Source organism: Mustela putorius, unplaced genomic scaffold (genome assembly GCF_011764305.1).
Source record: "Mustela putorius furo isolate JIRA1106 unplaced genomic scaffold, ASM1176430v1.1 tig00003867_pilon_pilon_pilon, whole genome shotgun sequence".
Lineage (NCBI taxonomy): Eukaryota > Metazoa > Chordata > Mammalia > Carnivora > Mustelidae > Mustela > Mustela putorius.
The window spans coordinates 12,133,045-12,148,815 of NW_025422019.1; the positions used below are offsets into that span (position 1 = coordinate 12,133,045).

General features: G+C 36.7%; 1 protein-coding gene and 1 non-coding gene across 3 annotated transcripts in view; both read right to left on the reverse strand.

The window, feature by feature from the left end:
- Nucleotides 1-3,601: 3,601 nt before the first annotated feature.
- DPP10 (dipeptidyl peptidase like 10) overlaps nucleotides 3,602-15,771 on the reverse strand; it is a 1,364,876-nt gene continuing 1,352,706 nt past the window's right edge. Inside the window, exons 22-26 of one of the 2 annotated variants that reach the window (XM_004773359.3) lie at nucleotides 11,559-11,658; nucleotides 11,249-11,307; nucleotides 11,072-11,144; nucleotides 6,931-7,004; nucleotides 3,602-5,084 (exon numbers count right to left, since the gene is read on the reverse strand). In XM_004773359.3, the coding sequence (XP_004773416.2) occupies nucleotides 4,950-5,084; nucleotides 6,931-7,004; nucleotides 11,072-11,144; nucleotides 11,249-11,307; nucleotides 11,559-11,658 (441 nt within the window). In that variant the 3' untranslated portion in view covers nucleotides 3,602-4,949. 2 annotated transcript variants of the gene reach the window in all.
- LOC123387966 lies at nucleotides 6,096-6,204 on the reverse strand. The gene has a single exon (XR_006602455.1). It is a non-coding gene; the product is annotated as a U6 spliceosomal RNA (small nuclear RNA).

Consider the following 15,771-nt stretch of genomic DNA (forward strand, 5'->3'; position numbering starts at 1 on the left):
GTCTGTGTTCAAATGCTGGTTCTATCATTTACAAACTGGGTGACTCTGTGGAAAATCGTTTAACCTCTCTGAATCTCGATTTCATCAGAAAACAATCATCTGTCTCCCATGGTTGGTTTGGGCATTCACTGAGATGATATGACAGAAAGCCTAGATGTTGAACATATGTGAGTTCCTCTTCTATTGATGATTTTGGACTTTTGTATTGTTAAGCTTCACTCATGCCAAAGATTACTTAGTTAAAATGGTGCTAAGTTTGATAGAAGACAGATTGTGATAATCAGCCTAGAGACTTTCCTTCTTCTCAAGCTGCTCTTTCAAAAGCCTGTGATACTTGTATCAGACTTTCTTAAGCTTAATTGGAAGTCTGAAAGAAGAATAATCAAATTGTACTTTGATAAAACTTTTTTTTAATCTGCCTTGTCTTTGATGAGAAAGGGGATTTTTAATTTACATTCTTCTCCAAAATTGCTGGAATTTGCCAAATGAAATGACTTGTTAGCAGATTTGATTAGTGGTAAACAAAATCTATTTCCTATAGTGATAGAAAAGTGGAAGGTAATGCAATATTCCTAAATCAGATTGCAAATAGGATTGTGGATGCCAGTTATGGCTCTAAATGTTGCAATGTGCTTTCTGGATTTTAATGTTTAAAGACTAGGTAGAGTTTTCATGTTTACAAGCCTAGGTACTTTACTTTGATCAACATAATGTTTTGAATGCCCCTTGGAATAATTTTGGAATGTTCTTGGCATAATGTCAGGGTAGAGGATTTTACTAATAATATCCTAGGCATACACATTGTCTTCTGGGAAAGGGTTTCCACAGATGGGAATAATTCTTGCATATCTCCAGTCAAAAAGAAAGAGTATTTTTAATATTACACAAGTCCTCTTCACATCAGGGAATCCATGTAGCTTCAAATACAGCTATAGTGATACATGAGCCTATCATTTACATTTCAGTGTTATTCAGTGTTACTGTCATGAAATCATTCTCAAAAATATCTGGAACTGTATATTTAAATATTCAGAATCCTTTCTCAGATGAAACCTTTCCTACTTCTGTAGAGCAGAATGGCTGAGAACAGGGGCTTCTCAGATGGCTAGAGCTAGGTTTTAGTCTATTCTAAATATAATACATATTTATATATAAACTAATTTATATGTAATATATAAATGTGGGTGCCTTACCTACTCCTCTGAGACTTCATTTTCTTATCTGTAAAATGGGTATCAGGGCATGTTGAGACATTTAAATTGATAATGAAAGTAGAGCATTTAGTACATGTTTGGTGCTTAGTAAGCATCCAGGAAATTTTTATGTAAATACAACTTACTCTAAACTGAAAAGGAAGCATTTCTTTAGTCTCGTGTTTGTTCATCCTACAGTATTCACAGTGGTAAGCTCTTGTGGGCAAAAAAGTTTTCCACAGAAAGTAGGGCCTGATGCATTTGTATTTTGAGAACTAATTCTAGGAAATATGAGTGAAGAACTGAGCCAAGTGGAATGGGGAAGGGAGGAAACAGAGCAGCGTGCAGCTATGGGCAGCTGAGTCTCATGGGGCCTTCTAAGGACCATGTTGAACATCTAAGGAAAGAAAATGGGGGTGACACCTGGGGGCTTAGTGAATTGAATGTCTGCCTTAGGCTCAGGTCATAATGCCAGAGTCCTGGGATCGAGTCCCACATAAGGCTCCTTGTTCAGTGGGGACCCTGCTTCTCCCTCTGCCTGCTGTTCCCCACTTAGACTCTCTTTCTCTCTGTCAAATAAATAAAATCTTTTTTAAAAAAAAATTGGGGAACATTTACTCAACGGCTCCTGTCTTCGATTAACTAGGTTTCAGTGTGGGTGTTAACATCCTGTGTAATGCGTAAGTGATGAGTGTTGGTTCCAGTAGAGAGCTAACATTATGTCAGAGCATCTCCAGAACAGAAAGTGAAAGTGCAGCCTGAGGGTCAGGTTTTATTTATGCACTGCTTGTTGCTGTACAATGTGAAGATGGTGAAACAATTTGAGGAGGGACATGAGGTATCCCATCGATGATTCTTTATGCCAGCCATGTGCCCTCAGTGACCTTTAAAACTTGAAAGCAATTCAGTCCCAGATTGTTCTGTTTCAAAGCCTACCACTTAAGGACAGTGCTTAAATAATTCCATGTATGGTAGAGACCAATGTTCAGGTCACCCATTCTAGTAGATCTAGAAGTGGAATGTGCAAGACCCTCTACAATTAATTTCTCTGCTGAACATCCAGTCAGAAAAGACACTCTGTCAGGGTGAACTGAGACCCATGGTTTTGTTTGCTTTTGAGACCCAGGTTTTGAAGAGCACCTCCCTTTAGCTCCTAGGAAACTCAAACAGATCCCATGGCCTCCTTAGTCTCTGGCTGTTCAATTAGAGCCCTCAATGGAGGCAATGAACATTAAAAAAAAGAGAAAAAAAAAAAGACAACACTTTTCTCTTTTAAAATAGTTTCAAAAGGTTATGTGTTTATCTCTATGGATGATTTGATACTGCTTACCCGTTTTATAGAATTTTTTATTTTATCTTGAGCTTTTTAACTTTAAAGGGTAAATCACACTTGAAAAGCTTGCTGCTGGAGTTCTAGGAAACCCTCAGAATGCACAAATTCATGTGAAATAGTTGGATTATAACCAAAGGCAAATGTATAAGGAGAAAGTTCAGTTACATGATTCCTTTAATAGTTGGTGTCTGTGTTGGTGAGCATTCCTTTTTCTAAAGTGGCCCAATGAAATTATTAAAACTGAAAGAATCATGGAGATGAAAAATTTCCACCTTCCTATTAAAACAGTGTGTCTTCATTTGAGGTCCATTTAGTCTTTAAGGTGAAAGTGTGTTCCAGACAAATGTCTTTCACATTAGAAACTGTATTAAATTAATTGAAAAATAGATAAACATTGATAATAGTAATAAAACAAGAGAAATGAATAACAGTAAGAGGTAAATACTTTTAAAATGTTGCTCAAATAGACATTCAATAAAACCACATCTTTCAGACAACATAATTATTTGCATCATAAAAAACTCTAGTGGTTGAAATTTAAAATATTGATTAAAAAGCTTCAGTTGGACTTCAGATCAGCCTAAAAAGAAATTTCCATCTTAATAAAATAGGCAAAACTTTCCTTTTAAACATTAAACTTATTTTTTTAAAAATGTGTTTACTATTTTTGAAAAAGACCTGAAATGGGTCTCTCAGAAAAGTGAGCCTTTCCCATTTTAAACTGAAACCAGCAGAGCAGTGAAGACACAATTCCAAAGCATCCAGAAGTTAAGTTGAATATCCAAAAAAACAATTTATACACTTCCAAATACCCAGATCCGGAGGTTGATCCTTTAAGAAAATGGGAGATTTACTGAGCAGTTCTGTGACATTTTTGAGTTTCCTCCTGGTATCTTGATATCATGAGAATCCAGCCTGTCCTGAGGAATTTGAGAGAAACCACAAAAACACAGTACAGTGCCTAGGTTTATCTAAACTTCTAAGCTTGATTACAGACTATCAGACATCTTCTGGAAGATCCCTTAAGTCACCAAAGTGATTTTAGTCACCAAATTTAATATTCTCATAACTTAAATTTGACTTCATACAGTCAAGTTTATTTTACACTCTCAGTTACTTACTACTGCAAGTCAATACAGCACAGGAATTAATGCATTTGTGCCTTCAACTCAAATAGCAAACACTGCTGTTTGTGAACTTTTTTGGCCAATGAATAAAAATTTCATTTCTAATTCTCACCAGAAGGATTTAAATTAAACAGTAACAGATGAAGTGGGCAGGCACAGAATACTAAATAGGAACTGGCAAACGAAATAATCCGGGTCTTTGCTTTTACAATGAAAATGAGAATTGATTCTGCATTGAGAGAGAGAAGTAAAAGGACCAAGTGTTTTAAAAAAAAGCCTTCTCCACCAAAAGAGCAAAATAGCACTCAGTGGCATTGCATTGTTAACAAAATTTCTTTATCAGAAACTATAATTTAATATTTAAGTATCTAATTTACATGTGACAAGGTATCATATTCAAAAAATTAAATTGCAACTAGAAAACTATTAACCACTAAAAACGATACCAAACACAACCCAAACATTTATAGGAAAGCAATAGCTAGAATCTGAATTGGAAAAAATGTTTCATCATTTTTGGCTCATTAAACAAAGTATCCATTATAGCCTGTAAAAGAGCATCTCTTCTAATTCATCAGAAATTTATCCTTTGTAGCATGAATAATTGTAAAGATAGATTTATTGACAGTATATGCACACACGTGTCTATATATTGTGAGACATACACTGGTGTGTTGATTTAAAGATACTGTATCTACTGATAACTGGCTGAACTTTGGAAGGTGCTGAAATCCATATTTCTACATGACCTTTGACCTGTTTAATAATGTCTTTTTATAAACAAATTACATAAAATACTCTTTTTTTATTAACTGAATATTTTCTTAAGCATAATAATAGACAATGAAGGAATTGCACTTATTGTAAAGATACAGTAAGGTGTTAGGCTGCAGCTCAGCCATCAGAGATCAGGGATGTGGTGCTGATAAGTATGCATCATATGCAAAGATGATCCAGGTGGCCACTGAAATTAAAATGAGGGCAACTAGTTACAGAACAAATTGGGGGATAACAGAAGAAAACATGCACTACTCCTACTTTAATGCAAAACTAATTTCTCCCAGGAAACCAACCCTTTGACCTTTCTTACACAAAGAAACAGGTTCTGCACCCTTGGCAACACAGTAGACTTGGACATCTGTATTCAAATTCTAGTTCATTGTCTCTGAGTGTGCTGTTCCAGTGTCATCTCCTTAAGCTGCCCTTGAAATTCTGGAGCATGTACAATATTACAGTCTCTTGGTTAGGTTTCATTGAGCCTCAAGATCCCCTTCAGTTCTATATAAATAGGGTCCATTATTCATCTTCTTCTGGTTCCTGTGGTAACACAGGGATTTCTTCCTTTAAACAATCACTGAAGAATCTGAGGATTGTGCTGTAGAGATGATACTTGCTCTTCTCAGATACATTATGGCCTTCATCTGGATAGACCTAAGATATTGTGGGGGAAAAAGATCAAGTTACCAAAACAGACACTGTCCTTCAGCATTTCTTCAGCCCCAGTGGCAAGGGAACTTTGGAAAGTAGTATCTGACCAAAATCTGACCTAATACAACTCTGGGTTCTTTGTGCTAAACTTTTCTCTTGTTTCTCAATTATAATCTTAGTAATTGAGACAAGCTACATTTTTTATGTATTTAAATTAAAACTCATTGGTCAGAAAAAGTAGAGCTTTCTGTGTTCCTGTTGGCCAGGACAGCATTAATATTCCCCTTAATTTGACTAAACTTGAAAAGCATTTCTTCCTGACTCTAGGGCTTTGACCTTCTTTTCTTAGATCTGTTTTAGAAAATTTGGGATTGTAAATTCTCTGCCCTTTTGTGTGTAAATCTTCTTTCAGTCTTGCCAGTTCTATAGTTCAGGCAAGCTCTTTCTCAGGGATCTAAAAACCATCTCTCTGAAATGTAAAAGTTGTGGGAGAGAGCAGCCCTGTCTGTGGGAGGGTAGAACTCTTGCTCCAAGTTGTAAAACTACCCCCTATAATAAACAGAAACTTTACTTTTCCTTTTGGTAAGGTGAACTACCCAACGCAGATGACCTGTGATTTCTACCTCTAGAAACTATAAACTCCCTAGTTTATAAACTCCTCTAGTTACTATAAACTCCCCAGCCCAATGTTTCAACACAGTTTAGTTGTTCTCTCCTATTGCAGTTGTCTTAAATAAAGCCTGCCTTGTCTGTTTAACCTTGTTCAGTATAAGTTTTAATTTGACATGACTAATTTATCTAAAATTATAAATACAGATATTTGTCAATTCCTGAGTATAAAGTTTTTATTTCTTTAATGTTTTTCATTTGTATTTTTTGCTATTAAGATGATATCAACTTTTACTTACTTTTTATTTTTTTAATTCTTTTTCAAACTCTTTAATTCTGGTTAATACACCGTGAGTGTTCTATTAGTTTCAGATGTACAACACTGTCAATGAACAGTTCCATACAAAAAACATGGAACATTTCACAAATTTGTGTGTCATCATTGCACAGAGGCCATGCTACCTACTCCTCTATTTCATTCCAGTTTTAGAGTCTGTGCTGCCAAAACAAGCACCTGGGGATAAAGTTTTTAAATGGTGCCTCAGTGATCTAAATAAAGCCCCTACTCCTTTACATTGTTTGTGGCATTATCTATCACCTGTTTATCTCAACATCATCTTCATTCATCATCCTAACCCTGGTACCTGTGCTTATAGATATGTTGAATGACTTCTGGTTCTTTCAAATGCTGAAAAATGAAAATTGCTTTTTTTTTTTTTTCTGCCTTCTGTGACTCTTCCCTCAGACTGAAAGTCCTCAAAGGTGTAAAGTCTGTCTTACCTACCTAGCATAATGACCACTAAAAAGTAAGTCCTTGGTATTATTTACTACATGTGGTTGAACGCAAAGATGTAAATGTTTTCTTCTTTCCTTTTTTTCTCAGTATCTCCTCAACCACTTTTTTTCCTACCTTTTATGATAAAGGCGACTGAAGGTGAGGCGGAAGCGAAAAGACTATAAGGGAAATAGAACATGTCTCTTTTAAAATAATTCATTATTAGTGATAGAAATAAAAGTCTGAGAAGAAAAAGAAATTCTTGAAAGTTTTTGCAGTTCGCATAACGCATGAGCTGATCTATCTTCTCAGCATAATTAGGATTAAAAAACCTCACAATCTTTGGTACCTAAAAATGACAGTTAAAATAATAGCATGGGGGATGGAGTAGTACAGAAACTATGTTCTATACCTCACAACTATAAAACCAAGGTAGGAAAATAGTCTTGTGGAAAAGTGACTTACCTGCATAGTATAATTCACTCCAGCTTTTATTAGGTGTTTGATTAATTCTGCTGAATGCTGGAAATGGACTTTTGCTGTAAGAAATTAAATTCTGTTATTTGATGCAACTGCATTTATTAGAATTAGAATTCTATTATTTGATGCAACTGCATTTATTAGAATTAGAACTTTTTATATCATTTTTTTCAAAGAGATTAATTAACATACTTTACATACATTGCACATTTAAAAGGGGTGCCTGGGTGGCTCAGGTGTCTGCCTTCAGCTCAGGTCCTGATCCCAGGGTCCTGGGATTAAGCCCTGCATCAGGCTCCCTGCTCAATCAGGAGTTTGCTTCTTTCTCTCCCTCTGCCCCTTCTCCCACTCATGCTCTTTCTCTCTCCCTCTATCTCAAATAAATAAAAACCTTTAAAAAATAATAAAAGACTTGAAAATTAGTAAGATACAATGCTGATGAAATGTTAATAAGGTCTATAAAAAATACTATACATTATAAAAAATAAACTGAAGCAGAAGCTACTGCTAAGGCTCTATTATTGTACAACATAGTATTTAAGTTTACTTTGTCATTTATTATTTCTAAATTGCTCACATACATTATATAATTATAATAATTTTAATGCAGTGAGTACCTATCTGCATAGTAATATAGCAAACCATCTTTCTGTTCCTTTCTGAGGATTAGTGGGCCCAGTCTCCATTGGATACTGATATTCTGTTTTATTTTAAATGAGAAAAAAACTGCACCATGTTGAGAAATTAGAGTCATCATCTCATTATTGAAGGGCTCAATGTTTAAAGTGGATCATACTGATTTCTCCTATTTCCTTCTAGCTTCCCTCTTTGCCTGAAACTGAGGTCCAAACTCAGAAATATTCAGCACAGTAGACCAGGGTTGTAAAGATTGTAGAACTAAGGGTTGTGTAGAATTGAGTAGCTGTGAAGTCTTGGGTACATCACTCAAATCTGTTTGTATAGCACTTGGCTCATATGCTGCCTAGCCTTTTATTCCTATACTTTGTGCACCTTCAAATTTCTGTAAGTAACTTTTTTTAAGATTTTATTTATTTATTTGAGTGAGAGAGAGCATGAGCCAGGGGAGGAAGCAGACTCCCCGCTCAGCAGGGAGCCCAGAACTGGGCTTGATCCAAGACCCTGGGATCATGCCTGACCAAAGTCAGACACTTAACTGACTGAGCCACCCAGGACCCTGTCAGTAATTTTAAGGTAACCTTTTTAAAGTATCATTGTCAAACTAGGTCAGCCTTATTAATTTAAGCTGCTTCATTGCTCCAATGCTATGATACTGGTTAATTCTACCATATAGCAAATAATAAAAGATTCCAAAGATCATTAAAATCTTTTTAAAATCTACCCAAGATCCTTTCAGTGTCTTCTTGTTGTATATCATGGGACTATTACCATGTTACTTTTAAATCAGTTTGCAAACTGCTCAATAAATGTAACTTATGAGAAATGCTGATAAGTTGGGGCAATGACTAAGGTAAAAATGACAACTTATATGGCTCATTTGTTACTGAAAAAAAACTTTGAAAAGGATTTGATCATTTGTCTGCATGGATGTAACTGAAAAGATAAATGTGCAGAAGTATAATTGGGATTTTTTTCTGTATAGTTTCTGGTGTGAAGCCTGTTGATAGTTGTCATTTGTCTACTTCCTATAACAGGAATATTAAAGGTCTAATTGTCTTAGTGAACTACTTTGCTGGTAGTATTCAACAATGATATGAATAAAAGTAGTATTATGTCATTGAGCACCTATAACCCACCAGGCCCATGTGAGGTGTGTGTATATGTGTACATGTGTTTTTGTGTGTTTATGCTTATCCTTTGAGGTGACCAGTCCTGAACCTGTGCTTGCATTTTATCAGGGAGGTGAAGAACCAGATCCATGCCTAAGTGAGGTAGGAAGAGCATGATTTACCTTAATAGCTACAACATATTGACAGAGAAATTTGAATAGCACTAATATATTCTAGGGTAATGTGAAATAATTTAACCTCAAATATAATTTATTTTCACAGTTGAAACTTCAAAGCACAATGAAAAAGAGCCTTCATGCCAGATTCCAATCCCCTTTCTATAAATTAGTGGTTATGTCATTTTTGTCACATTACATAAATTCCATAATATTTATTTTCCCCATCATTGAAACAAGATAATAGCACTTGCTGCACAATATTTTTGTGAAAAACAGATAGTATAACATGAAAAACTTTTGGAACATTTTCTGAAATAGACTCAGTACTTAATTTCTACTTTTTGTTATAACTATTAGTATGCATGTAAGATCTTAATACCTTGGAACAAAATTCTAATGTCCATCAAAATGTTTATCCTTTTACATATGTTTCATCCAACACAGGTATGGCATCATCTAAGTTCTATTTTTTTTTAAATTTTATAATAGTTGTAGGTTTTTTAAAAAGTTGCAAAGACAGTACAGAGAGCTCATTTAGATCCCTTACCTGGTTCCTACTATTGTTCACATCTCACATTATTATGGTTCATTTGTTAAAACAAAGAAACCTTTAGATATCATAATGATCCACAAGAAATTTTCAGAGATGTTTTTGAGGACCTTGACAATTCTGAGGAGTATGGATTTTAATTTTTCTCATTTCATTTAGGTTTGCCTGATATTTTTCTCATGGGTAAAGTGAGGTTATGGGTTTGGGGGACAAGAGAGAGAGTACCATTCTCATAAAGTGAAATCAGAGCTGCATACCATCAACATGACTTTTCACTGTTGATGTTAACCTTGATCACCTGGCTAAGATGCTATTTATCAAGTTTCTCCATCATATTCTTTTTTCCCTTTTCCACACAATACTCTTTAGAAGCAAATCACTGAGTGACGCCCATTTTGATAGGGGAAAAACTAAGTTAAGCTTTGCCTCCTTGAGGCAAATTTGGAATTCTACCTAAGAGGGATTTTTGTCTCTTCTCTCCCATTTACATATTTATTGAAATACACCACACATATTATATATATAATATATATGTACACACACACTCACACACAGTATGTGTGCGTATAAATATCACCTATATATGCATGTATCAAGATATATCTATATCTGCATCTATCTATCTCCTTTGTATGTGTATATATATATGTATATATGTACATAAGTATTGATCTAAACTCTAATCATGACCTGGCATGCTGTAAGGTTAAATTAAAGATCTGATAATCTTCTTTGCTATAAGACCTTTTTAGTAATATTCTCTGTAAAATGGGGTAAAACTACTGATGCAGGACAGGATGGATCAATAAAAACAAGTTCAGATATTAGGAAATAGAGATTCAAGGCTTTGAGTCTCTACTTACTACCCAGATAGCCTTGGTTAAATCAGTTTCCTCCTTGAAACTGATTTTTCTCATCTGTGGATGGGGCTATAAATACTCTGCCCTCTGTTGTAAAGTATCACATAAATATATAAATACATATTTATATGTATATATGTGTGTGTGTGTTATATATTCTTTGACCCCTAAATACTTCAATATGAATATAAAATTATATTTTTTACTAGTAATATCACATCCCTCTCCAGTGTTTAAAGTGATGAAAAAAGAAGTGATAGAAACATGCATTTTAAAAAGTTTTTGTTTTAACTGTGAGTGATCCTATCAGAATTTTATCTCTCTGCTGGAATCTTTTTGCTATCCTGTTGTTTTCTCAGTTACTTTCAATTTGAAGTGTGCTGAATAATACCACAGTGATAGTCAACTAGCCATATGTGGGTATTAAATTTTTAATTAATTAGAATTTAAAACAATTTAAAATTCCATTCCTGATCATATTAAACATATTTCAAGTACTCAAGAGCCATATGTGGCTGGTGGCTACAGTGTTCTACAGCACATATTCGGAACATTTCCATCATCCCAGAACGTTTTACTGGATGGCGTTGCCATCAAGCCTCATAGCTTCTTTCCCCTTGGTCCTGACATCCTTCTTCTTACTTCCTATCATATATTGGATTCTTTGTGCCACTATCCTCTTCTATCTTCTTCAGAAAGTTTACAGGGCCGCTTGTAAACAAGTTCTTAAATGTACCCCTTTGTTCAGGGTCAGACCCCAATAAACAGCAGCAGCCAATATATACTTACTGTCAGCAGTCCCATGAATTATTAATATATTTTCTTCTTTTAAGCCATGAATATTATGTAGCACACTGGATGCCTATAAAGGAAAGTATAAATATCTATATGTATATAGATCTATTTACAATTTGACTGAATTTTTAGAACAATACTTTTCTTTCTTCATTATTTTAAATTTGTTACCTGGTAAGTGCTTTCTTCCCGAGATGGCACACCAAGGTATCTTTCAGAAAATGCTGATGCTGTGACCCAAGAAAACAAAAATTTAAAAATAAACTGCAAACCATTTGACTAGCATATGTCATTATTTAATTTCTACATTTCACATTTAATTGTTATGCTCCAGTGAAACTGATTGAATCAGGAAGGTATTTAACAGCTGAAAACATCTCTGATAGCACATGATAAATGAACTCAATGAGCTCTTCTGCATTGGGATTTCCTTTTTACAAATCAGTATGTTATATTAAGTCAATCTGTAGGAACTACTCACCATACAACTTCAAGTCTATGATGGGTGCAATCACTGATCCACATTTAAAAAGCTTTTCATCTGATTTTAATATCATTGATGCTATATAGCCACCATACCCCTGGCAAAACAAATAAACAAACAAAAAATATGTATATAGAGAGAGAGATAGGGAGAAAGAAAGTGTTTGTATCAATTATCCTTGGAGATATTTTTAGCTTTTGATCACTGTTTGGTAATATGCATAACAGAATGTCTTATAATGTCCCAGATCTGAGAAAAGAATACACTAAGATCACTTTGTACAGATGAAAATTTTGAAAAATATTCAAATTTTTATATAACAAGCTGTTTTAATAACCTTAGGTAAAATATAAAATTAATTATATATCAACATTGTCTAATATTTGCTCTTCAATTTCATGTAGTATATCTGGAAATAACTCCAAATAATTAAAAACTAGGGAAATATAGCACTTATTAAAGCTTGTATCATTTTCAGAAAATCATATATATATTTAGTGAAATATTCAGTAATGATAGTTATGTAGAATTAGGAAAAGAGAATTAAATATTTAAAATCTATTATCACAAATATACATTCTGCTTTCAGTTCCACACACTTAAATATTTGAAGGACATGAGGTCGATAAATAATGTTGCTAGTCATATGAGTTGGATTATTGGTTTTTTTTTTGTTTTTTTTTGTTTTGTTTTTAAAGATTTTATTTATTTATTTGTCAGAGAGAGAGAGGGAGAGCGAGCGAGCACAGGCAGACAGAATGGCAGGCAGAGGCAGAGGGAGAAGCAGGTTCCCTGCCGAGCAAGGAGCCCAATGTGGGACTGGATCCCAGGACACTGGAATCATGACCTGAGCCGAAGGCAGCTGCTTAACCAACTGAGCCACCCAGGCGTCCCTGGATTATTGTTTAAATTTAATCTTAAATATCTAAATTTATCTTGCAGTGCTTCTAAACTAATCTAATTATAAATTCTTTAAAAAAAAATTAAGATGTTCAATTTTCTTTTGTAGCCCATGATTTGACCAGGAGAATTCCAGAGGAGATTTTTAGCAATTTAATAGATTTGGGTTAAGGAAATTACCTACTGAATTATATATTCATTTTAGAAATTAAGTTTTAGCTATGCTTTGGGCAATGTTCTTCATCTTGCTGGACATCAGAGTACCCTGGGAGGTATTAAAAACAAAATGAAGACCTAGGCCTTAGCCTCAGCAATTCTGACACAGTTGGTTCATGATAAGGTCTACTTTTGAAAGATTACCAGATGATATTAGTGTGGTCCTTTGTGATAAGAATCTGTTATTCTCACAGATTCTTGAGATGAGAAACAACAAAATTTCACTTATGCTTATTTGAAATATTATTTAAAAAGTAGGATGATTGACATCAAAGTCCCAATTGCAAAGATTACTTAAGTGTGTGAAAGAACCTGTGTTAAGACTAGTAGAACATGCCACTTTGACCTATTGATTATTTTAAGCTGTAAACACTTGGAAAAGAGCAAATGTGGGAAAAGGCTTTCTCTGAACTCATCTACCTAAAGACCAAAGTTCCTCCAAAAGGAACTCAGTTGTCATAGGTCCCCTCCCCTGGAATTTCTATGAAACTAGATTGATTCTTGTAACTAGAAGTCCACAACACACCTAGAAAGACTGTCATAAATTATCACCCTTCCCATCTGTTCTTCTAAAGGCCCATTCGTCTTTCCTGACAATCATTCACTCTCCTAAATGCCTACGTCCCATTCTCCTTTTCCTATTAAGGTGATATTTAAGCCTGAATTCTAAGCCCACCTCAGAGAGTTACTCACTTTTCCCTGGGTATGTTTCATGTGTGTATGTCAGTTAGCTTTGTTTTGTTTTTCTCTTGTGAATCTGTCTTTTATTACAGGGTTCTCAGACAAGAGCTCAGAAAGTGTAGGGGGGAATTTTTTTTTCTTTCCTTGCATATGTTAAGTCAGTGCTGAAATACTTAGCTAGTACCCAGAAGCTTGAGCAAATCTTCTTCATCAGTTGGTAAATGAGGGAAATAAAACTATCCTTTACCAAGATAAACCACCACAGAGTGGCTTGGCTTTACTTACTCTTTTTGAAAGACACAAAAATATCCTTAGGCCAGCAAAATTCAGAAGCATTAGCCTTGAAAGTGTTAATGCATCTGAAGAAAGAAGTGGAGGAAAGAAAAATAATTTCCCTCTCTCCTTCTGAGTTCTTGGCTAAAATGCCTTGTAATAAAAGATTATCAAGAGAAAACAAGTTTGTTAACATGAATACCTCATATACACACAGGAGATATCCAGTGAAACCGAGTAACTCCTTGAGGTGGCCCAAACCAGCACCTTAAATACCATCTTTAGCCAAAGACAAAAGAAAGATGTGGAGAGAGCTCAGTTATGGGAGGTTACCAGGAAAATAAGTATAATCAAGGTTAAGCTTTGTTAGGCAGATTAAGTCCAATTTAGAATTAGTGCCTTCTCCATTAATTAAAGTTCCTTCTCATCCTGGTAGAAGGAGGGAGACACAAGTGGAGATTTCTTTTATAAATGTAAACGTCTCTTACAAAAGAGTAGTTTCTATTCTGTTCCCAAAGCTTCTCTTGTGTCTGTTGTTTCTTAAAATAACCAGCTCAAAATAATCCTTATGCCAAGAGGCATATTCTGGGATGGCATATTCTGCTCCCCTTCAGAAGTATGCAGGGGTGGGATGAGTTCTGCTGAAAGACTCCTCCCCTAGAAGATAGATAGGATAACTAACCGCTTGTTTGCTTTTCTGTAAACCGCTGGCTTTTAGGTATAGACCAGGTTATTAATTAGGTTATTAATTGCTTATTAATCGCTCTTTTGCCCTTCTGTAACCACTTGGCTTATAGAAATAATAGAGACGCCATGATGGCATTCCTACCTTCCCCCTTCTTGTTCCCCTTTCCCGCCTCTCTCCTCCTGCGCGCGGGCCCTCAGAACCAATCAGCTTGTTCCCCCTTCCCGCCTCTCTCTTCCCGCGCGTGGGTCCTTAGAGCCAATCAGCAAACTCCATGTATGCCTTTTTCAAAAGTTCTAACTGTCAACCAATCAGTTGCGCCCCACCCAAAACTTGTTTGTACCTGTCCATAAAAACCCGGCGCCACCACAGCCGGGTGTGCTCAGCTAGCAGGAGCTGCTGACCACCCGCAGGCGAGCGCTGACCACCCGCAGGCGCCTGCGTAACAATAAAGAACCTCTTGCTGATTGCATCCAGTGGCAGTGTTGGATTCTTGGGTAAGGGGATCCGCGGGTCTTTCATTTGGAGGTTCCACCGAGATCATCGGACTCCTGCCCACGGATCCAACTGACTCCCACCGGGAGGTAAGCTGGCCAGCATTCTTGTCTCCTGTCTCATGTTCTCGTTTGTATCCAGTCTCGTGTTCTCGTTTGTAGGCCTCTGTTTTGCCTATGCTTCGGTAGTATAGGACTGTACGACAGCGCGCGTTGTTGCTCTGTATTCTGTAGGCAGCTTGAGAAGGAGTTGACGAACTCGGACTTCTCCCCTGCCACCCTGGGGGACGCCCCAGGGATCAAGGTTCTGTCTGCCGCAGAGGAGCCTCGTGGTTCCCCTGGGCTGGTTCTGTCCGCCGCAGGGGGGCCTCGTGGTTCCCCTGGGCTGGTTCTGTCTGCCGCAGAGGAGCCTCGTGGTTCCCCTGGGCTGGTTCTGTCCGCCGCAGAGGGGCCTCGTGGTTCCCCTGGGCTGGTTCTGTCCGCCGCAGAGGGGCCTCGTGGTTCCCCTGGGCTGGTTCTGTCCGCCGCGGGGGAGCCTCGTGGTTCCCCTGGGCTGGTTCTGTCCGCCGCAGAGGGGCCTCGTGGTTCCCCTGGGCTGGTTCTGTCCGCCACGGAGGAGCCTCGTGGTTCCCCTGGGCTGGTTCTGTCCGCCGCAGGGAGACCTCGTGGTTCCCCTGGGCCGGTTGGATTTGTACTCTCGGTTCGGTACCGAAATCGCGCAGCGTCCTTCTTGTTAATTGTTTTGTGTGTCTTACTTATTGTCCTTGGTGTTTTCTTTGACTCCGAATGGAGGCCAACAATGTATGTCTTAATGTATGTCTCCATGTTATGTCTTTAAATGTGGATATATGTTCCTTGTACTGGTCATGCCTTGTACTGGTCATGAAGGTTACATTCTTTTTAAGGGGACTCTGGCTTTATTTCTCTCTGTTTCTCCTAATAGATGTGGGGGGCTTCTCCC